Source organism: Palaemon carinicauda, chromosome 2, assembly GCF_036898095.1.
Source record: "Palaemon carinicauda isolate YSFRI2023 chromosome 2, ASM3689809v2, whole genome shotgun sequence".
NCBI lineage: Eukaryota > Metazoa > Arthropoda > Malacostraca > Decapoda > Palaemonidae > Palaemon > Palaemon carinicauda.
Genome location: NC_090726.1, coordinates 128,902,767 through 128,927,040, shown reverse-complemented (window position 1 = coordinate 128,927,040; position 24,274 = coordinate 128,902,767). Strand labels below are relative to the sequence as shown.

Here is a 24,274-nt window from a genome sequence, read left to right as displayed (position 1 = left end):
AAATGTATTAGCATTACTTTTAAAACTATGGATAATTTTAACATGAATAGTCCTAAAAGATTGTTCCTTGCTACAAGCAAACATTCATTGGTTTATGCTTTCCTCAAGAAAGAAAGACTTCATACCCTATAGGGATGGTGGTGGATATGCAAAATTTATTCCTACACGGATATAAACCTTTGTCCAATCCAGTGATAAGAACGGACACACCGGGGGACTTGTCGGTATTTCATACTGACATTGGTGGTTCTTATACAAACTTTGCTTTATAATATATAGGGTGAGACCACTATACTGGCTTGTCTGTTAGTCATCTATAGGTATATGTACTCCTCGAGACTTTTTCCAGTTTACAGTAGTATGACTCTTCCCTGTAGGGGGCAGGAAGCACTAACATGGTTTATGCTTAGATGAAATGATGTATGATGGTTACATCATAGGTCTCTAGGTCTATGCTGACCAGGAAATACTTTCTTGAGAGTACGGCACGATTTGAGAATCCACAGATACAGTAATGCTCTGGTATACTTCCATCAGAACGACATGGCCTGAGCCCAAAAAATGGATTTTGAGCGAAGGGAAAAATCTATTTTTGGGTGAGATAGCCATGTCGTCCTGATGGACCCGCCCTTCCTTTTTATAAAAAGGGCTATAGGACCCCTCCCTATAATGCAGTATCTGTAGCACCTCATGTATCGCTACAAGGAATGAAGATGGCGCCGTCGGCGGCATTGTGTATACACTCGAAGCGGGATAGGAGAGGTACCTTATTAACGGCTCTCCTTTCATTCTCGTTTTTCGTTTTATTGCCACTTTGACCCCTCGAAGTGTTAATTCTGTTCGGGGTGAAGATAGCTATGTGGCGTGTCAAGAATACGTCCTCTGATATTACGCGATATCCCATGTTAAGTTTATTTAGGGATATTCGCTCCAGGAGTTAGAATTCTGGATACCTTAAGGTAAATTCTCTGGGAATATCACCGTAGTCAAATATACCCTAGGAAGCTACCCTAAAGGAACTTCCATCAGGACGACATGGCTATCTCACCCAAAAATAGATTTTGTCCGTTTTATAAACCCTACAAGGGTACATGTAAGCCACCATAGCATCTAAGGTATATCAGCTTAGCTGTATACCACAACAGACACGTTTCTATCTGTATCAGAACAAGGTAAGCCTGGCCAGAAAAGGTTTGTTTATGTTTAGGATTAAATTTACTATATTTGTTCAATGTAATTATGCAGAATAGTAAGGAGTAAAAGTAATGGTCAGACATAACTTTATTTATATATAAGTTTATATATGTTTAGGGCGAAATAAGACGCACAAAACCATTACAGTAGACATTTATTGTCAAACAATAAACTGAAATTCAGCATACATTTCATACTAATGTAAAAAATGCAAGTGAAATAGAATTTACAAACATAGATCAAACAAAATCAAATCAGAAATACTTTTTTTACCTGAAAAAAATTTTTATGCCACTCATTTGAAAATTTTAAAATAATTTTCTAATGTCTTTCTGAGAAGTCTGTTTATTTACACTTGTGTAAAAACACATGGCACTAGTGTTAAGTCTATGTTTCTTCACCTATATACACTGGAACAGTCCATAATGTCACTTTGATGACATCTCACTTACCATGTTGCACCATAATGTGCCAACATGTACACCCTCTAGAATTATAGTCCTAAATAATTTCACTGTTCCTCGCAGCACTAAGCGACAGGTTTTAGTACACTACCTGCTACCACCGAGTATTTCTTTAATTCTTGCACTTGATTCGCATAGTGTTTAAAAAACACTCTGGATGACTTCCATCCAGTAAACGAGCGAAGGCTCTTGAAATCCATGAGCTGGAAAAAGTTTAACGATGAAGCAATTTTCCTAGGATCACGAGCTGCAGGTGATCCGCTCTGCGAATTAAGTAGGTGATCTTCGCCCTTAGTTGTTTCAGGGATAAGTTTGAGCCCGATGTTTCTCCTTTAAAGAGCTGTCCTCCCCTGAAGTCTGAAGTTCTACGAAGATAGACCTTTAGACACTCTACTGGACACAGCGAGACATCTTCCTTCAGAGGGCAGATTCTCCAGGGACCCCACCTCTCGGTGGGTAGCTCGTTCTTAGCAAGAAACGTTGGGTCGGGAAAGAGATTCAGTTCTCCCGTTTCAGTAAAATGGATATGGCCCTCTTCCCTAGAAAGGGCCATTATCTCACTAACTCTAGCCCCTGAGGCTAGAGCAAACAAGAAAATCACTTTTTGAGTCAAATCTTTCAGAGAGCAATTTTCGTTATTCAAACTTAAAGCCAAATGTAGTACCTTATTCAAAGACCATGAAATGGGCCTTGGAGGTGCTGCCGGCCTAAGCCTAGCACAGGCTTTAGGGATTTTGTTAAAAATTTCATGAGAAAAGTCTACTTGGAAAGCGTAAAGCAAGGGTCTAGTCAAGGCAGATTTACACGTAGTTATCGTGCTGGCTGCTAAACTTTGTTCATGAAGGTGAATAAAGAAAGATAAGCAGAAATCAGTTGAGATTTCCTTTGGTTTCTTTGCCTTGACGAAGGCTACCCATTTCTTCCAAGAGGACTCATATTGCCTTCTGGTAGATATAGACTTATATTCCTCTAAGAAGTCTATACTCTCTTTCGAGATCCCAAACCTCTTTCTTACTGCTAGGGAGAGAAAATCATGAGATGAAGGTCTTGGGTTTTCTGTAATGAAGCGAAGACAGTCGACTTCTGTACTTGTTGAGACAGAACTGGGTCTGGCAGAGGAATCAGCCTCGGCTGCAATTCCAATACTAGAGGGAACCAGTTGCTCTGGGGCCCCTTGGGAGCCACTAGTGATGCTGTTCCTTGAAAAGATCTCAGCTTGTTGAGGATCTTCATTAGCAGGTTGTATGGAGGGAACAAATAAATCCTGCTCCAATTGTTCCAGTCGAAGGACATGGCGTCCACTGTTTCCGCTAGAGGGTCCTCGTATGGGGCCACGTATCGAGGAAGTTTCTTGTTGTCGCTCGTCGCGAAGAGGTCGATCTGCAGTTCTGGGACTTGATGTAAGATGAAGGAGAATGATCTTGCGTCTAGGGACCATTCTAACTCTATATCGGGGTTAGCCTGGATAGAGCGTCCGCCGTCACATTGCGAAACCCTTGAAGGTGAACTGCTGATAAGTGCCATCTCTTCTTTTCCGTCAAGCGGAAGATGGCCAACATTACTTGGTTGAGTTGAGGTGATCTGGAGCCTTGACGATTCAGACATCTCATTACCATTTTGCTGTCCAGAATCAGTCTTATGTGGACCGCAGGGCGAGGGGATAATTTCTTCAATGTAAGGAAGACTGTCATGGCCTCCAAAATGTTAATGTGGAAGGTCTTGAATAGAGAGGACCAAGCTCCTTGAACTTTCCGATGATGAGAGTGACCTCCCCATCCTTCCTTTGATGCATCCGTGTGGATGATGACTGAGGGTTGAGGCGGTTGCATAGGTGTTGACCTCTTCAAGTTCTTGGCCTCCGACCATGGCTTGAGAAGTGATCGAAGTCGGATCGGTATTGGTCTTCTTAGATCTCTTCGAGCGTTTGAGGCGTATCTTCTCCAGACTCCTGATGCATCTTTTAGTTGTGCTCTTAGCACTGGGTCTGTCACTGATGCAAACTGGAGGAAGGCCAGCACTCTCTCCTGTTGGCGTCTTGAAATCCTGTTGGATTTTAGTAGTCTCTTGACAGATCCCGCTATCTCTCTCCTCTTCTTTAATGGAATGGAGAGGCAATGTGACTGTAAGTTCCAATGTATACCTAGCTATTGAAACTTCTGTGCTGGAGATAGTCGAGACTTTTTGTGTTGATTTTGAATCCCAGATGTTCCAGGAACTGGATCACATTCTTGGATGCTTGCATGCGTTTCGTCTTGGATGCTGCCCAAAGCAACCAATCGTCCAGGTAGTATATTACCTGAACGCCTTGTAGGCATAGTTGTTGAACGACTGCTTCTGCAAGCTTCGTGAGATCCTTGGGGCTATGTTTAGTCCGAAGGGCATGGCTCTAAAAGCGTACTTTCTTTTTTGTAGCCTGAATCCTAGGTAGGAGGAGAGTTGGCGATTGATCGGAATGTGCCAATAGGCATCTGCCATGTCTATGGAGACTGTGTATGCCCTTTTGGGCAGCAGGGCCCTTATGTGTTGAAGGGTCAGCATCTTGAACTTGTTGTTTTCTATGAACTTGTTGAGTGGTGACAAATCTAGAATGACTCTGAGTTTGTCTGAGTACTCCTTGGGAACACAAAACAGCCTTCCTTGGAATTTGATGGACTTTGCCCTCCTTATCAACCATTTGCTCAAGAGCTCTCGGGTGTATTCTTCCAGAACGGGGGTGGAGTATTGGAAGAATTTAGGGAATGATGGTGGAGCTGTCCTCCAGCTCTAACCCAGTCCGTTCTTGATTAGGCTGTGAGCCCAGGGATCGAAGGTCCAATGATCTCGAAATAGTCGGAGTCTTCCTCCTACCGGAAGCATCTCATTGCTTCTGGTTTCCGGAGGGCTTGCCTCCTTGACGGCGTCCTCCCCTACCCCCTCTTCCTCTTGAAGGACGTCTAGAGGAACCTCTGTTTGACCCCCTACCTTTAGGGCGAAAGGTAGTGGTCTGCCTCTCATAGGCGGGAGTGAAGGCTGGTGACTGAGTCACCACCTGCTGGGAAACCATCTGGTAGGTGGGTTGGGGCTGTGCCACCATCTGAGGCACCGCGGTAATGGGAAGTTGTTGTTGTCTAGTAGGGCGAGAAGGCAACCTTGGCCTCTTTGTCTTCCGTTTCGGTTGGGGACCCTCATCCGGGAAAGACTTCCTCTTGGCCGACATGCCCCACTTCTGGAGAAGATTCCTATTCTCCATGGCGGCTTTGTCGACTATTTCTTTGATCACTTCATTAGGGAGGAGGTCTTTCCCCCAGATGTTGGAAGATATCAACTTCCTGGGTTCGTGTCTTACCGCAGCCGAGGCAAACACAAACTTCCTACAGGCCCTTCTAGCCCTAACAAAGCTATAAAAGTCTGTAGTTAGGGTTGCCAAGTGTGTTTTGGCTATGACCATGAACATATCTGGGGACCTATGTTCACTGGCCATTGCCTCCAGGGTCACCTGGAGGGACAGAGAGGTAGCAAGCCTTCCTTTCGTGTCCTACTTCCTACGCAGGAGGAACTCTGACAACTTGGGGAGGTTTTCGCTAAACTGACGTCCAGCGATATCGGCCTCCAACTTCCTGACTGAGAAGGTAAGCTGAATATCCCTCCAGTCTTTATGATCTGTCGGTAGGGCTAAGGAAAGGGGCCTACACTCCTCCAGTGTAGGGCAAGGTTTTCCAGCTTTCACTGCCTTGAACCCTTTTTCCGCAGAGGGGAAGGCCATTGTTGCTGGAGCAAGAAAGGAAGGGTGTTTCTTACTCAAGGCTGGCACCTTAGAGTTGGTGAAGCCCCTGTCCTTCAGACTGCTGGCTAGTAAAGCTTGAGCCTTTGTATGGTCAAGCACTATGACCTCCTTGGGCTCTTTCTCCTCCTTGGAGACAGGTTCTGTCCTTAGACAAACAAAGCAGTCAGGATAGGACTCAAAGCTGGGCCAGAACTCAATGTCCTCGATAAGGACACCTCCCAGCTTTTCTGAGATGAAGATCTTGTCGTTCGTTATTGGCCTTTAGTCGGCATGCCTCCATGGGTTTACCACGGAGCACGAGGGAAGATTCTTTACATTAGGTCTCCTATGAGACCCACGGGTCGCTGCAAGCTGGTGAATCTCCTTCCTTAGCGCAAGCTTCCCTTTCTGCGCTCTTCTTCTGAAACATCTCCATCATGGCTTTGATGGCAGATAGGGTGTCATCCGACTTTTGAGGTGGAGGAGCGGATGTAGAGGGCACTGGTTCTAGGGCAGGAACCGACGAAACAGACACTGTTTCGACTTCATCCTCTTCCGTCTTTGGAGCCAACGTAGACTCCTCCACTTGACCTTCAGCTAGAAGGTCCTTTTCGGTGTCCTCTGACACCTCTGACATCCTCTCATCATCTAGATGGATGTCCTTCATCGCATCCGAGTCATCCGTGTCCACGGCTATCTGGATGCAAGGGATCTCAGGGTGAGGCTGAGGAATGACAGCATCCGCAGATGCTTTGGGGAAAAGATAGACCCTCATACACTCGTTGGGGAGGTAAGGCCCCGTGGCATTTTTCTGGAAGCCATGAACCCATCTGCGCAGCTTGTTCCGAGCTGCATCCCTTGACTCCGTTGTCTTGGGGTTCTCAAAAGCCTCATAAACCAAGTCTTTGCACACTGTACATACCAAGGGGTCCCAATATTTGAGAGGTCCCTTGGTGATGGAACAATGGGAGTGTGTCCTACACTCCAGGTGGCCCCAGAAGTCCCTGCTACGTACATTGCAGAAGACGCTGCCGCACTTCACATGGTCCTCCTGTAAAAAGAGGAAAATAAAATGAGTATACTGTAGTTCATCTCACTAGATAAACTAATAAATATTATTACTAATATTTTCCATTTTATTTTATTGCATATAGTTTAGGATAGATAAGCCAGAAATGAGTTAGGAAAGACATACATGTGTTTCCTGCCCAGCCAATTGCTGTGACCTCCCTCAATATTAATCCTAGGGTTCTCCTCCTCAGGAGGCCCGGTGGAAAAACCTAGCCTATAAGGATAGAAGAGTGTAGCTAACACAAACTTCCAAAAGGATTGATAATGAGGGTCATTAATAACTGATCATCTATCAGTATGTAGAAAGGGAAATCCTTTCCCTATCTATAAGGTCTCAACAATAGACTGTGCCTGGACACACAGAGTATGTTAGAAAATTTAACTACTGTATACTTTTATACTATAGTTTTCTGTCTGCAGTATGTTCTATACTACAAATATAATGGCTACTGTATATACATATATTGTAGTTGTTGCCGGCATGCAGCCGGCAAGGCTAGTACCTGAGGCACAGTTCAGCTGACACAATATTGAAAAATTAGTAGCCGGCGGCCCGCCAGATTGCCAGCGGCTTACCGGACGTCGGCTGTCGGCACACTAGCCCAGACAGCATTCTGTGACAGGGTAGTTGCCGATAGACCAACTCGGCCGGCTCTTGCCAACTAAGTCAGTTATGTCAGTGAATCATTGGCTGTCGGTCCACAAGTCTACCCAGCGTCTTGCCGGCTAGGTTAGTGGCCGGCAGCTGCCAGTTAGCTTAGTACCTGGCGGCACTAGCCAAGAGAGAGAGAGAGAGAGAGAGCAAGGAGTGAAGGGTGATGTAAGAGCACTGTCTTACTTCCTTCCTCTGGAATGAATGTTCTAATGGAAGGGGAGAACATAAGATAATAAAGCTTCCACCTATCCACCTCTGTTGCCGCTCCCTGCTGGTCTTAGGATGTGAATGGCAGCCCAAGGGAGGAATGAAGAACACTCCAAAGTCAATGGTTCTTCTGCCGGCAGCTGGTCCTGCCGACACAGCTATCCCGGAGCAATGTGTCCGATAGGGAAGCTGAACGACTAGGCCATACAAGCAGAAGCCCAAGCCTGCCCTACAACCCGCCGGCAAGCGGTGAGATTGCAGGACAACGGCCAAAGGGATGTGCCATCACTAAAGGACAGAATGGGGAGGGGAAAGGGTCCTGTATAAGGTGTGAGGAGCCGGCAGTATGCTGGTCCTACCACACCTTGAGGAAGCTCTGTTTCAGTATCGGCGCCACCCTAGGCGGACGGAGAATTCATTCCCCAGCCTAGGGTCTGCCAATACAGTAAGGGGGCCGCCATCTTCTAGCCGCCACCCTTGATCATAGAGAAACAGAGTTCCAGTGCCGGCGCCATCCTAGGCAGCAGAAAATCTCTATTCTACAGCCTAGGGTCTGCAAGCACAGGACTAGTCAACTAAACCGCAGGGAGAAGGGGGATCACATGACCCCTTCAAGTGCAGTCTAGGGAGGCTAAGCCTCCTATGCCGACAACCAAAGCCCGACAGGGGAATACATTCACCCTGTCGACCAGCTGCTGGCACACAACTTGCACTTTAAGGTTCTGACCTAAACCCAAAGCTTACCATCTATAGCTAGGGGAAGGGGCAGAAAAACCCTAGCCTAGTCTTGCCTGAATGACAACTCGAGGCAAGACCAACTAGGATTGTAGCCTTAGGCTACACTCAGAGGGAAGGAGGGATTACCCTATACATGAGGGTAACCGGGGAGATTGTATGAAAGTATACTAAAGCCCCTAGGCTTCTAGCCTAGTGACAGTAAGATCGACTACCTAACTCATCGAAGCTCTCTCGTATACTATTTTGGAAGAGGAAAATTTTTATATGCAATCAATATATCTTACATGTATAAATTGGCTAATATCTTCATTTAAACTTTATTAACACCAGGAACACTTATTATATCATGCAAGAGAGTAAACTAAAACGCCTAGGCTAGGAAGCCTAGCGTAAACAAGATCGGCTACCTAATTCGCCGAACTAAATGAATACTATCGGCATAATATAAATAATTCCTAGCAATGAAGACTGAATAGCTGAATAAATATTTAAGCTATTATACCGGGAAAGTTGTTCTGGCTAACTAAATAACTCATGCGTTACGAACGACAGCGCCGAAGACGCCTCCGGTCCAGGCAATAGCTCTGCCAAAAAATATGTTTAATTCTATTCAATTTTTTACTTTACGGCGAGAGCTATATTTATACAGCATAAGAATTAAATAGTCAACTTTCCAGAGGCAGAAGAGGCTGGAGATTGCATAATAAATCCAAAATAGCGAGAGAGCCCTGGGAAAACCACCGAGCGATATCGCTACAGAAAAATTAGTAAAGATGGCGGCAATTATGGCGCCATTTGAGTACTAAAAACAGTAACGGAGGAAGGGAACCTTATTAACGGCTCCTCTTTTATTTTGCCACTTTTCCCCCTCGAAGCGTAAACGCTATGCGGGGTGCAGATTGCTATGTGGCGTGTCAAGAAAACGTCCCCTGATATTATGCGATATCCTAAAAGGAAACTTTAAGGATATTCGTGCCAGGAGTTAGAATTCTGGAGATCTTAAGTCAAATTCTCTGGGAATATCACTGTAGTCAAATATACCCTAGGAAGCTACTTAAAGGAACCTTCCATCAGGACGACATGGCCTGAGCCCAAAAATATTTTCTGTATACGTTGTACGTATAATTCCCTTAACACGTTACACTCGTTATTCCATTTGGTCATTTATTTAAAATAAATGTCTATTAGAGTGTAATTGCGTCTTATTTCGCCCTGCAATTAGCACATTAAATATGCCAGAGTTCTCTTACTTATTTATTTAAGTAAACCTCATATTATTGTATGCTTACAAACAATTGATATAGTTGACACTTAGTTGTTCAGACAACATATACAAACCGTGAGACCTTTTGTATATATAGTGGATACTTATGTTTATTCATACAATATATGCAAACCTTGAGACCCTTTTTCTACTGTCTAGTATGACTCTTCCCTGCAGGGAGCAGGAAGCACTAACATTGTCCATGATTAGTAGTAATGACTTATAACGGTGCGTCATTTGTCTCAGTGGTCTGGATGACCATAGAAATATTGTCCCAAGGTTAAGGCACCTATGAAAATCCACAGATACAGTACTTTCTAGTAATTCTCTGGTAAACTTTCATCAGGACAACATGGCTTGAGCCCAAAAAACGGATTTTGAGCAAAGCGAAAAATCTATTTTTGGGTGAGATAGCCATGTCGTCCTGATGGACCCGCTCTCCTTTTCCATAGAAAAGGCCTTGGCAGGATCCCTCCCGAAATTACTATATCTGTAGCACCATGCTCAATGCTACAAGGAATGAGTGCCATCTTGGATACAGCGCCATTCTAGATACTCAATAGTAGTATGGGAGGAAGGGTAACCTTGATAACGGCTCCCCTTCTATTTTTGCCACTCCTCCCCTTCGAAACGAAAACGCTATTTGGGGAGAAGATTGCTATGTGTCGTATCAAGATATACGTCCCCTGATTTATGCGATATCCTTAAGAGAAATTTTAAGGATATTTGTGCCAGGAGTTAGAATTCTGGAGACCTAAAGGTTAATTCCCTGGGAATATCACTGTAGCCAAATATCCCTTAGAAAGCTACCTATAGAACCTTCCATCAGGACGACATGGCTATCTCACTCTAAAATAGATTTTTCGCTTCGTTCAAAATCCGTTTAATTATCTGGTAAACTTCCATCAGGATGACATGGCTTGAGCCCAGACATGGGATTTTGACATAGGAAAAATCTATTTTTGGATGAGATAGTCATGTCGTCCGGATGGACCGGCCCGGTTCTTTTCATCCCCTCCCAATTCTCACTGCGAGGCCATATTTCATATGATGGCTGCTGCTGGAATGGTGAACCAGCGAACGTGTTCACAGTAACACACTGGTATCGCAGTTGTAACGGCTCTCCCATGTATCCAATCCTATCCCATATCCTTCAAGACAAAGTTAACTCTTCGGGGAAGTATAGCCGTGGTTGTTTTAAACACGTCCCTGTTATATACTCAATATCTTTCGGGATATTTGCTCCAGGGGTAGTAACCCTGTGATACCTCTGCAGGTAAAATACTCTGGTATATCACTCGCAGGAAATATCCCAAGTAGAAAGCTGGCCAGAGGATTTTCCAACATGACATGGCTAACTTACCCAAAAGTAGATTTTTCCTATGTCAAAATCCCTTTCACTGTATAAGATGATCGAGAATATTGTATGCCCTCCAAAGTACTGTGCAGTAGTTGATAAAGGCAAACTATCAAAGCAATTTTTTACTCGCTAAAAGAAACTACTATTACTTGAACAATCATTTTTATTATAGTATATTAGGATATATAGTTTTTAATAAAAACCCTTTTCCTTTTTTTCATTTTCTTTTTAATGGCATAAAGGTGTTTAGGGCTGTGTTATCTATGTTGCTGATGAACGGTAATTTTATAATCTAGCTTCGCAGTGCTTGATTACAAAGCTCATGAAATTATTGTCTTTTTCATCCAATTCTTCAGGTAGTTATTGTATATTTTGATTTACATTTTTATAAACCAGATACACTATGTGCTAAATTTATATTTATTTATCTGAAGATCTAAATATACATCTGATCTTGCTAAGAAAATTATGAATTTTTTTCACTTGATGAAAACTTGGGTTACAAATTCCATAAATACTGTTATTCATAGGGTATTGGTTGATGGAAATTCCCTCCCCTCTTTTTCTTTAATATTATATGTCGGATTTACTCGGATCCATTAGTGGTCATATGCTCTAGATTAATATGTTTGTGTTTAAACAATTTTCTTTGCCCATTAGATAATGTAGATAAAAACTTACTCAGTGAATTTATTTCAGCAAAAGTTTGTCATTGCTGAATTTAGCTACATTTCAACAGTACAAACATCTTCAGTAACTATGTATAAAATATTACTATATGAGCATGTGCTGTATAAAACATTACTATATGAGCATATGCATCAATAAGGAAGTGCAATATGCCATGGCACAAATTAATATTTCAGATAAAAAACAAAATAGGTATTAGCTATAATATTACTTTTTTAAGTATATTTTTCCAGGTAACTATCACAACCCGGCAACTTATAAGCCATAAATCAGGTATCCGCCACTACCAATTGAAAGAAACCAAGAAGGAAGAGAAAAAAGGGGAATCCAATAAATGCCATAAAATTCAAACTGAGCTGAAAAGGAAACATAAAGAGGAAAAACCTGAACATAGTAGTGAAAATAAAGTTCAAGAGGACATGGGAAAAGTAGAAGTTAATAAATCACCTATCCAAGAAATTGAAAATTCTACAGAAGCGAGAAAAAATTCAGAAACATCATCTGAGGAAAAGACAGAGTGCAAAATTCAGAGTACTTCAGAAATTATAAAGAAGAAGAAAATGCAGCTAAGACAGCATTTAAACAGAATTGCTCATAAGTCTAAGAAAAAAGAAAAAACTGAGTTTGACCTTGAGGAATACCATCTTCGGGAAAGATTTACACATATAGAAGATTCCGTGAAAATTTTCATGGATGATGAGCTTTTCTTCAAACCAGGTATTTACTATGATTCTTATGTCAGTTTTTGAGTCTTTTGGTTAAAAAGAAAAGATCATATAATGGTGTCCTTTGGAAATTTAGAGTGCATAACTGAACCTTTTCTCAATTTCTTACCTGCATTTTTTATAAGAGGAGTACCGGGTAACTCCTGTGATCAACTTTTATATCTAACCCTTGGTCCCATTGCAATCAAGTGAAGGTTAGAAAATTATATTATGTATTCTTTTGTACTTATGTATGATCTTGCTGAAAATAGCAATATGCTAAGACACTATATAATTTCAACAGGAAATATTTTAAACAAAGCAGGCTTGATTGAAAAGAACAATTTACCAAAGGCTAACTTGATTAAGTCTTGGTTAAAAATTCATAGATTACATTTAGCAGAAGTGAATTGCTGAATAACGCCTTTGAAGGTGGCAGATCCCAATATCCACTCACACTTATTCATGTTTGTATACTGTTTCTCTTTATCTTTCATATGCATTTTATTTTTGTGAGTCTCACCTTTATTTTTGTGAGTCTCACCTTATGTTCATATTGCTGCTCTGCCAAAATTCAGTTATATCAACATTTTACCCCTAAAACTAAAAAACGGATTTTGAGCGAAGCGAAAAATCTATATTTGGGTGAGATGGCCATGTCGTCCTGATGGAAGTTCCTTAAAGTAGCTTCCTAAGGGATATAGGAAGTTTATCAGAGCATTTCTGGGCTCCAACCTGTGCCGCCCAGTGAAATGCTCCTTTAGCATAATTTCTAAGGTATATAACTGCTAAATAATACCAGAGAAAAAAATTGCATAGGAATGCTAGGTGTGAACCCAGCTTGCTCACCTGAAAGGTGTCAGTATATTACTGTATAACAAGGGCGTGAAAATCACTAGCAGAGGTCTCGTACCAATTAGATATCTCCTCGTCAATATCCCGCAAATCAAGAGGAGCCGTCCCAAGTCCACCACAGACCGTCGCTACCAACAACCCCACCCACACCAATGACGTCACTCCTCATTTAGCATCGCTCTCGCTTTGTTGCTGTGATTTTTTCGCTTGTGCTTTTTGGATTTTTACACCCTCTCTGCTCATGATGTCGGACTCCCAAGCTTCCTCATCGAAGTTAAGTAGCAGACTTATGTTCTCTGAGCTTTTGGAGGTAGCATTATCCTTACTTTTAGTGTTATTCATGTTTATTTGTTTCGCTATTGTTGTCGGCCCCGCGACGCGGCGGCCATTTTAGTTCTTGCTACCTCCTAGCTCGTTCTTAACGATTTACATTTGGTCCTCCATACTATTTGTTATTCGTTTTGAACCTTGCGCTTTTACCGATGCTTGAGCAGTTATTTTTCTATTATTGTTATCACCATGGTTATCCCATGCCATGTTAGGTTATGGCGGCGCCCCTCTCGGTCAGCACCGTGAAGACGCCTTGTGCTGATAAAAGTTTAGTTTTGTCTTTTCACGATTCTATGGAATCGCTGTTATTAAGAGTTTAGTCATATTATCTGAGGGGGACTCTCGATCGGCAGTGTTTAATGTTTTTTCGTTTACCATTCGGTTCGTATCCGTTCGGTATTATGTTGGCACCCCTGTCCAGCCCTGGTCCTCCCCGTACTGACGGGCGCGCCCTTGCATTTGTTTTGTTTTTCCCTGCCTTTCTTGCGTCCCTCTCTCTCATATTCATTGTATCAGCTTATCTTGCATGCCTTAACCCAGTTATTATTCCGTGTCGTGATCATTCGTTATGTTAGTGTCTCGCGATCCTGGTCGGACAGGTTGGTACTCCTGTCCTCGCTCGACCTCTCGCGATCGCCTCGTATCCACCTGTGGCTCTTTGGCTCCTCCCACTCCCTGATCTCGAGTATGCCTCCCCATACTCCTCTTCCCCTCTGGGGCTCCTCCCACTACCTGAGCCTGAGTATCCCCCCTGGGGATACCTGCCGTCTCTTAGAGACCTGGAGTCAGCTGTTTGGGTTCTTGGCCGATCCCTCTCGTCCGTACGCCCGACCTTCCCCCCCTCCATCCCTCCCCGGGGTACTGCTTGACTCCTTGCCTTATCAGAGCCTAGATCTGTTATACTTGCGAGTTACTCACTTCCTTCCGCCACAGCCGGATTCCCGCCCTCTTCAATTGGCCATCAGGAGATCGGGAGTTTTGGTTGTTCCTTTGGTTGTGAGCTCTCTGTTCATCTCCCATGTGGGATATTACATGGTTTTATTGAGTGTTTATTAACTTAAGGTTCCTTTTTGATAGGGAGTCCATCCCCCCTACCCCGGTAGGTCCGGTGCCTGTCTCCCTCACTCAGTTGTCTCTCCGGAGCCAACGGAACATGTTATGTTAACCTTATATCTCTACGTGTTCACTCTCTGATGCCTAAGGAATATTATCTCCCTTACCCTTACCCGGAATGATCTCACCATACACGGAATTCCCTTATTTATTATTAACTTATCATTAACTTATACGGTTAATCTCAATTATTGTAAGTTAACTTAATTTGTATGCTTTTTCTCCCGGCCCTACCGGGAGGACCTCATATAGTATCCTAATGCTAACGTTTCTTATCGTTTACTCTAGTCCCGGCACACCCGGGATCCCCGTAGGATACTGAATTACCTGTGATACTTATGTATCCTTTATATTACAGGTTGTTCGCTATATGATGACAGCCTGTGCGGCCGTTCTACAGCAAGCATGCGGACATGATATGTGCAGGTCACACACCTACTGCTCGGTCCACGTCGGCGATTTAACTGTTTGGCACCCCGACAACTGTGTGGTCTGCTACGACCTTGTTTCCATTCTCACTTCGGACTAAGTAAGTGTTCCTGCCATTATTATACGTTATAGTTTTACTTAGACTAATTTCGGGGTTTACCTGCTATCCGTTTATATTCTAATTTAAAATTAGTCATAGGAGACTTCGACGACGCATGCGTTCGGTTTATTCACCTTCTCGGTGTTCTCTACCTCCCCTTCATTAGTAACGGTACCTTCTCTTTCAAAGTTCACAGTCTTCCAAGTCCTCAGCCTTGGCGACTCTTAAGGTATGGGTCGGCGGGTTCGCCCACAATGTCAAGACCCGGCACCCCTACATTCTCTCCGAGGAGATGTGCACCCTCCTTTATCCAAACGCCAAATATTCAGCGGCGGTTCCTAAGGAGGTGGCGTATCCTATCATCGCCGGGATAACTGAACAACTCCTCTCTGAAGACCCCGGTGTTCCGGGAGAATCCATCACCAGTGACGTGGCTGCTATGAACTTGGACGTCGAACCCATGGCCTTGGATGAGCCAGACCCAGGTAGGACTGTAAGTGAGGCAAGTGTGTCCCGGTCTAAGATTCCTGTCCTTAGTCCGGCCTTTTCTACATCTTCTACTTCTTCCTTTTACAGGGTTCTCTGGACGACACCCCACTGATGTCAGCAACCCTCCTGTGTTGCCTAAGGTTAAGTCGTCACGCAAACCCCTTACCAAGACCCGCAGGTCTTCCAATGCGACGAAATCGCTCAGAACCCCTAGGACTTCGTCCTCGCGAGTTTCGTCTTCCAAGGTCCCTGTGGACCCAGTCACGCATGCTCCTCCCGCCCCGGAGTCGAGAGTGACACCCGGCTTGCAACCTACGCAGCCGGCGGTAAGCGCCCCGGCGCCTTCCTTCGACGTTTCGGCCTTTTCCAACACCTTGGAATGCCTGGGTTCCTTGGTTAATACCCTCGTCTCGAAGGTTCAAAACCAAGAGTCTCTCGTCGAGGGTCTCATGCTCTCCGGTCTGCCCCAACAGCAGCAGTACGCTATTCCGGATGCCTCGAAACTCCCGGAGTTTGTCAAAAACAACCTGTGGAAGTTGGCAATTCATGCACCCTTTAAGGATGGGATGTTGACCATCGAGGGTTTTGGCACCTGGCCGGTGGAAGATTTTGAGTTCTACCCGCAGGGTTTGCAGTTTCCTTTCCCTGGCTTCGCCCGCCTCACTGAGGAGGCTCTGGTCCGCCTGGACAAAGTTCCTAGGGAGACCGTAATTTACTCTAAAGAACAGGCCCAATCCACTTGGGTTCGGACCCTAAATGAGCTGGAGTGCATCAACAAGATGCTCACTCCTTTTAAGAGCTCTTACACCATGTTTGTGGCAGACAAGCGCACCCCTACGCCGTGTGTCACTAAAATCATGGACCTTGCCATGCAGGCCGTGAACGAAGACAAGCCATTACCGCAGCTGGGGGAAACAGACTTGACTTCCCTTGTATTCCCGGGGGACCATGAGTGCTGGATTGGTGCCCCGGCGACATTTACTGTGGGTAAACTGAGCCCTGACTGCGCCTTCACTCAATTTAGTGAAAGATTCCTCAAGCTCCCGGAGTCCCTGATTCGCCTCGAGTATGAGGCTCGTATGCACCTGAGTCGCTCGATTAACTCGGCAACTATGGCGGAATTGACCTCCTTCCTATATGAAGAGGAACCCCTCTTCAAAGTGCTAACAAAGTCGTTGCTCCACACCTTGTTGTCGGATGCTTACGACTTCCTGGCAGCTAGGCGCCGCTGCCGCAAACATGTCTTACCAGAAGCCACCATCAGGCATGAGCCTAACAGGCTCATTAAGGCCCCAATCTGGGGTACGGACCTATTCCCCGAAGATCTGGTGAATAGCGTCCTCAGTGAAGCGGCCAGAGTTAATTAGAGCCTCAAGGTTCGTTGGGGTCTAGTCCCGAAACGTAAGTGTGAACCTGTCGCTCCCCAATCTCGCGGCAGGAAGAGACTGAGGCCTTTCCCTTCTTATCAAACCCGGCAGCCCCAGCAGATGGTTCAACCGGTCCCATTAGCTCAGGGAAACCTCCCTTTCACCTCAAAGGGCCATCCCCAACAACAGTACGTGTTGGTTCCTCAGGCTCAGTTAGCCTCCGCTACTTATGCTTCCTCGGTCTACAACCCCACCTTTGAGACTCAGGGGGCCTCTCATGGATATGAGCATACCAGAGGCTCTGGCGCAAGAGGCACCTTTCGTGCCAGAGGTGGAAGGATCGCCCCTCGAGGTCGAGGTCTCCGCGGAGGACGAGGAGGTAAACCCTCCACGAATTATTGAGACATCCCAGGTAGGGGGAAGACTACATCTTCCGAAAGAACTGGACTTTCAGCAGTTGGGCACTCAGTATAATTTCCAAAGGTCTGGGGTGGAGTTGGATAGAAGGGCCCCCTCCACCAACCAGTTTTTACCAACACCCAACAAAAGAGTTAGCCTAGTTCGCAGACGATCTGCTTCTAAAGAATGCAATCTCAAAGGCACGTCACTTGAAATTTCAAGGTCGCTTGTTCAGCGTGCCAAAGAAAGACTCAGACAAAAGAAGAGTAATCCTAGACCTGTCCCATCTAAATGCGACAAGTTTCACATGCTAACCGTCTCTCAGGTGCGGACCTTACTTCCCCGTGGGGCCGTCACCACCTCTATCGATCTTACCGATGCCTACTATCATGTTCCAAGAGCAAGGCATTTTCGTCCGTACCTAGGCTTCAAGCTAGGCAAACAAGCATACACCTTCAAAGTAATGCCATTCGGACTAAATATAGCGCCCAGAATATTCACCAAGCTGGCAGAGACGGTAATACAAGAATTAAGAACCCAGGGAATTCAGGTAGTAGCGTATTTAGACGACTGGCTCGTTTGGTCGAACAACGTCGAGAACTGCCTGACGGCAACAAACAAGGTCATATCATTCCTTCAACACTTGGGGTTCCGGATCAACTTCGCGAAATCTCGCCTAGTCCCGAAGTCGACATTCCAATGGCTAGGGTTGCAATGGGACCTAAATTCCCACACCCTATGCCTTCCATCGGCCAAAAGAAGAGAAATAGCAAAAAATACAAAGCGTTTCCTCAAGGACAAATTGACGTCCAGAAGAAACCAAGAGAGGATTCTGGGTGCCCTCCAGTTTGCCTCAGTGACAGACATATTACTGAAGGCCAGGTTGAAAGACATAAATCGGATTTGGCGTTCCAAGGCGAACAAGAAGTATCGAGACAAAAGAGCTCGTCTCCCTCCAATCCTAAAGAAAAGGCTCCAACCATGGACATTGGTCAAAAACTTGACAAAATCCGTCCCCTTGCAATATCCACCTCCAAAGCTGGTCATTCACACGGATGCCTCCCTAACAGGATGGGGGGGGGGGGGGATTACTCCCAGTTCAAGAAGACCCAAGGTCTTTGGTCACCAATGTTCCGCCAGCTTCACATAAACGTTTTAGAAGCCATGGCAGTGTTCCTCACTCTGAAACGCTTGACCCCAGCCAGAAACCAACACATCAGATTGGTTCTAGACAGCGAAGTTGTAGTTCGCTGCATAAACAGAGGAGGCTCCAAATCGGGACACATAAATCATGTGATGATAGCCATTTTCTCCTTGGCAACATCCAACAGGTGGCATCTGTCAGCAGTCCATCTGGCGGGAGTATGCAATGTAGTGGCGGACGCTCTGTCCAGAACGACCCCGCTAGAGTGCTACGTAGCCCCCAACCTGGACCCCCTAGCCTACGCCACAAACGCAATGTCACTGGATTGGAACATTTGGGAGAAGATTTATCTATTCCCTCCAATCAACCTGTTGATGAAAGTATTGGACAAGCTCAGAACTTTCAAGGGACAAGTGGCTCTAGTAGCCCCCAACTGGCCCAAGAGCAATTGGTTCCCCCTTCTGGTGGAACTGGGCCTCCGCCCCCGGCGGATCCCCAATCCAATACTAACACAGACAGTACAAACTTGCACTGTGTTCGCTTCCTCAAACGCTTGGAGTGCACTAACTTTATGGACTTTATGAAATTCGCAGCCCAAAGAGGCGCAGATATTGACCCTCAAAATACTTTATTTTTGGAATCAGATAATAGGGAGTCCACCCTTCGACAATATGACTCGGCTGTCAAGAAACTTGCCAAGTTCTTAAAGGACTCAAAGGTTGAGAGAATGACTGTGAACCTAACAGTAACCTTTTTTAGGACTCTATTTGAATCTTGCTTAGCAGCTAGTACTATTACTACCATTAAATCGGCCTTGAAAAAGATTTTTCAGATTGGATTCAATATTGACCTTACGGATTCATACCTCTCCTCCATTCCTAAAGCTTGTGCCAGATTGAAACCATCAACTCGTCCTACCGCAGTTTCCTGGTTTCTGAATGATTTTCTCAAATTAGCTTCTGACACTCCTAATGAATCATGTGCCTATATCCCATTATTACGGAAAACCCAATTCCTAATGAGCTTACCCTCTGGCGCTAGAATTTCGGAGCTTTCAGCCTTGTCTAGAAATCCAGGCCATATTGATTTTCTCTCGTCAGGAGAAGTTTTACTCTCCCCTGACAAAACATTCCTGGCAAAGAATGAGGACCCCCAAAATAGATGGTCCCCCTGGAAGATTGTTCCCCTTCCACGGGATCCATCCTTATGCCCAGTTACGACTTTGAAAGCCTACCTAAATAGAACTTCCACTAAGTCCTTGGGGCCCTTATTTATTAGAGAGAACAAAGGAACCATCACCCTTAAAGGGATCAGACAACAGATTCTGTAATTCATTAAACAGGCTAACCCAGAATCATTCCCACATGTCCATGATATTCGAGCTGTAGCTACTTCTATTAATTATTTCCATCACATGAAATTTGATGACCTCACGAAATATACAGGCTGGAAGTCCCCAACAGTTTTCAAACGCCACTATTTAAAATCTTTGGAAGCCCTAAAATTTGCTACAGTGGCAGCAGGAAATGTGGTTCCTCCTGATCATCATGAATCTTAATCACTAGGTCTTGCTTTTCCCCCCTCCCCTTTTTTCTCTTCCCCTTACCTGCCTCACTTATTGTCCCTACAGTGGTTTGGTTCATCTTTTGGATCGCACCCTTCAGTTGCATCCTTATGTACAGTCCTCAACAATTTATAATTTTTGCCCATGATCACATTTATTCATTCGAGATTGTTATATTTTATCCCTACAGTAATCTAATTGTTTTGAAATTGTCCTGGTATTCTTTTAGTTGGGACCTTATTTTGATGCTTATGTTTTTTCCTATATAACCTAGGATTTTACATTCAGTTTGCATCCCATGTTTTATACTTATATTGCATTTATATTGTTACGTAAGGAGTTTTCTCATTTATCTCGAATATTTTGTATTTACATTTAACGTGTATTAAATCATGTTTTTGGTATGTTGGACTTTAATTTTCTTTTTCACTTAACATTTTGGTTCCAAGTTTGGGACCATTTCTTTGGTACTATTTCACTGGACGGCACAGGTTGGAGCCCAGAAAAGGGATTTTGACGAAGGAAAAATCTATTTCTGGGCGAGAGACCTGTGCCGCCCAGTGAACCCACCCTCTGCTCGCCCTCCCTGTTGGACCCAAACTTGGGTGGTATGAGGAGTGACGTCATTGGCGTGGTTGGGCTTGTTGGTAGCGATGGTCTGTGGTGGACTTGGGACGGCTCCTCTTGATTTGGGGGATATTGACGAGGAGATATCTAATTGGCACGAGACCTCTGCTAGTGATTTTCACGCCCTTGTTATAATATACCGACACCTTTCAGGTGAGCGATCTGGGTTCACACCTAGCATTCCTATGCAATTTTTTTCTCTGGTATTATTTAGCAGTTATATACCTTAGAAATGATGCTAAAGGAGCATTTCACTGGGCGGCATAGGTCTCTCGCCCAGAAATAGATTTTTCCTTCGTCAAAATCCCTTTAATGTGTCTGTGAATTTTCTGTTAGTGCCTTCACCTCAAGACAGACTTTCCTTGGTCACTTAGACCTAGAAACGTCTGATGTTACCGTTATACATCATTTCATCTAATCATGAACCAGGTTAGTGCTTCCTACCCTCTACAGGGAAGAGTCATGCCAGACTCTGGAAAAAGTCTTGAGGATTGCATATTTTAAATGAACAACCTAGCAAACAAACAGTTATGCTGGTCTCAACGTATACCTCTCCAATTAGAGTTTGTATTCGAAAACGAACATATGTATGTATGAACTACCGACACCTCCCTGGGTCTACAGAGCTAGCTGTATGTAAAGACAGACAGGTTTGTATCCATGTAGAAACAATTGTTTGTATAAGTCAGCATTACATTCAAGGCATACCAAGTTGTACACACACAGAAGGTTTGTTTACATGTAGGAACAAATATTTATAGATATTCTCTTATACATATGCACAAATAAAAAAGGGTGATAAAATAATGCTCAAACACATCTTTATTTATCTGAATTTGGGGCAAAATAAGACGCAAAATTCAATTAGTACTTTATTGATAATCAATAAAAGATGAAATCAATTTGTATTCTATAGTACAGTATAAAATATTATTGAAATAATTTAAGCATAAATATAGAAGTAATACCAGAAATACTTGTTTCATCTGAAAAGAAACAGATAAAGCCACTTAGAAAGGAAAATTTTTTGAAAATTTTCCAATTCAAATTTCTGTCATTACAGTCTGTTCACACTTGCGTAAAGTACGCATGGCACACGTGTTATTCTTTTATGCTTCTTTCACCTTTTACAATTGGAACAGTCCATAGTGTCACCATGGTGACACTTCACTTCACATGTTGCTCCGTAGGGAGTCAGCATGTACACACTTCACATAACAGTCCCAATTAATTCACTGTTCCTCGCAGTATTGAGCGGCAGGTTTCAGCACACTACCTGCCGCCACCACAAACCTCTTGATCTCTTGCACTTGCTTTGCATAGTGTTTGAAAAACACCCTGGATGACTTACATCCAGTAAACGAGTGAAGACTTTCAAAATCCATATTTTGGAAGAAATTCAGAGATGAAGCAATCTTTCTCGGATCGCGACCTGCCGGTGTACTGTCCGGATCCGCTCTGCGAATGAAGTAGGTGATCTTCGCCCTTAGTTGTTTCAGAGACAAATTTGAACCTGAAGTTTCTCCTTTAAAGAGCTTTCCTCCCCCAAAGTCTTAAGTTCTACAAAGATAGACCTTTAGGCACTCTACTGGACATATAGAGACATCTTCCTTCAGAGGGCCGATTCTCCAGGGACCCCACCTTTTGGTGGGTAGCTCGTTTTTAGCGAGAAACGTTGGGTCAGGAAAAAAATTCAGTTCTCCCTTTTCCGTGAACTGAATATGGCCCTCATCTCTCGAAAGGGCCACTATTCCGTTAACTCTGGCTCCCGAGGCTAGTGCAAATAGGAATATAACTTTTTGGGTCAAATCTTTCAGAGAGCAGTCTTCATTGTTCAGAGTTGATGCCAAATGAAGAATATTATCCAAGGACCATGAAGTGGGCCTCGGAGGTGCTGCAGGCCTAAGTCTAGTGCAGGTCTTAGGGATCTTGTTAAAGATTTCATTAGAGAAGTCTACTTGGAAGGCATACAGCAAGGGCCTAGTCAAGGCAGATTTATACGTAGATATCGTGTTGGTTGCTAATCCTTGTTCATGAAGATGAATAAAGAATGATAAACAGAAATCTGTTGAGATTTCTTTTGGCTTCTTTGCCTTGACAGAGGCAACCCATTTCTTCCAGGACGACTCATATTGTCTTCTGGTAGATTTAGACTTGTATTCTTCTAAGAAGTTTATACTGTCTCTCGAAATCCCAAACCTTTTCTTGACTGCTAAGGAGAGAAAATCATGAGGTGGAGGTTCCGGGTTTTCTGTGATGAAGCGAAGACAGTCGACTTCTCTACTTGTTGAGTCAGAACTGGGTCCGGAAACGGGACCAGCTTCAGTCGCAGTTCCAATATTAGAGGAAACCAGATGCTATTCGGCCATTTGTGAGCCACTATAGCTGCCGTTCCCTGAAATGATCTCAGTTTGTTGAGGACTTTAAATAGAAGATTTGGTGGAGGGAACAGGTAAATCCCGGACCATCTGTTCCAATCTAGGGACATCGTGTCCACTGTTTCGGCTAGAGGATCCTCGTATGGGGCCACGTAACGAGGTAGCTTTTTGTTGTCACTCGTCGCGAAGAGGTCGATTTGCAGTTCTGGGACTTGACGTAAGATGAAGGAGAATGATCCTGCATCTAGGGACCATTCTGACTCTATCGGTGTAAGCCTGGATAGAGCGTCCTCCATCACATTGCGGAACCCTTGGAGGTGAACTGCTGACAAGTGCCATCTCTTCTTTTCCGCCAAACGGAAGATGGCCAACATCAATTGGTTAATTTGGGGTGATCTCGAGCCTTGTGGATTCAGACATCTCATTATCACTTCGCTGTCTAGAACCAGTCTTATGTGGGTCGAGCAGTGAGGATTCAGTTTCTTCAGAGTTAGAAAAACTGCCATGGCTTCCAGAATGTTGATATGGAAGGTCTTGAATAGAGAGGACCAAGTCCCTTGGACTTTCCGATGGTGAGAGTGACCTCCCCATCCTTCCTTTGAGGAGTCCGTGTGAATGATGACTGAAGGTGGAGGTGGTTGTAAGAGCACCGATTTCCTTAGGTGCTTGGCCTCCGACCACAGCTTGAGAAGTGATCGCAGATGAGTCGGTATCGGTCTTGTTAGATCTCTTCGAGCGTTTGATGCGTATCTTCTCCAGAATCCTGTTGATCCTTTAACTGTGCTCTTAGCACTGGGTCTGTCACTGATGCGAACTGAAGGGAGCCCAGCACTCTCTCCTGTTGGCGTCTTGATATCCGATCGGATTTTAGAAGTCTCTTGACAGAATGGAGAGGCGGTGTAACTGTAAGTTCCAATGAATTTCGAGCCATTGAAACTTTTGAGCTGGAGAAAGTCGAGACTTTTTGGCATTGATCTTGAATCCCAGACGTTCCAGGAACTGGATCACTGTCTTGGAGGCTTGCATGCATTCCGTTTTGGATGCTGCCCACACCAGCCAATCGTCCAGGTAGGCCACTACCTGAACTCCTTTTAGGCGTAGTTGATGAACGACTGTGTTTGCAAGCTTCGTGAAGATCCTTGGGGCTATGTTTAGTCCGAAGGGCATAGCTCTGAAGACATATTGTTTCTTCTGTAGCTTGAATCCTAGGTAGGAGGAAATTTGGCAATTGATTGGGATATGCCAATAGGCGCCTGCCATGTCTATAGAGACTGTGTATGCCTTCTTGGGCAACAGGGTCCTTTTGTGTTGAAGGGTTAACATCCTGAACTTGTAATTTACTATGAACTTGTTGAGTGGCGACAAGTCCAGAATGACTCTGAGTTTGTCT

The 24,274-nt window shown here is 44.2% G+C and overlaps 1 protein-coding gene across 8 annotated transcripts in view; it reads left to right on the top strand.

Annotated features, from left to right (window-relative positions):
- The window catches only part of LOC137626877 (serine beta-lactamase-like protein LACTB, mitochondrial), a 192,853-nt gene that overhangs the window by 154,599 nt on the left and 13,980 nt on the right, over positions 1-24,274 (top strand). For all 8 annotated transcript variants that reach the window (XM_068357871.1, XM_068357906.1, XM_068357864.1 and 5 more), the window contains one exon: positions 11,619-12,102. In XM_068357871.1, the coding sequence (XP_068213972.1) occupies positions 11,619-12,102 (484 nt within the window). The remainder of the gene's footprint in view (positions 1-11,618; positions 12,103-24,274) is intronic.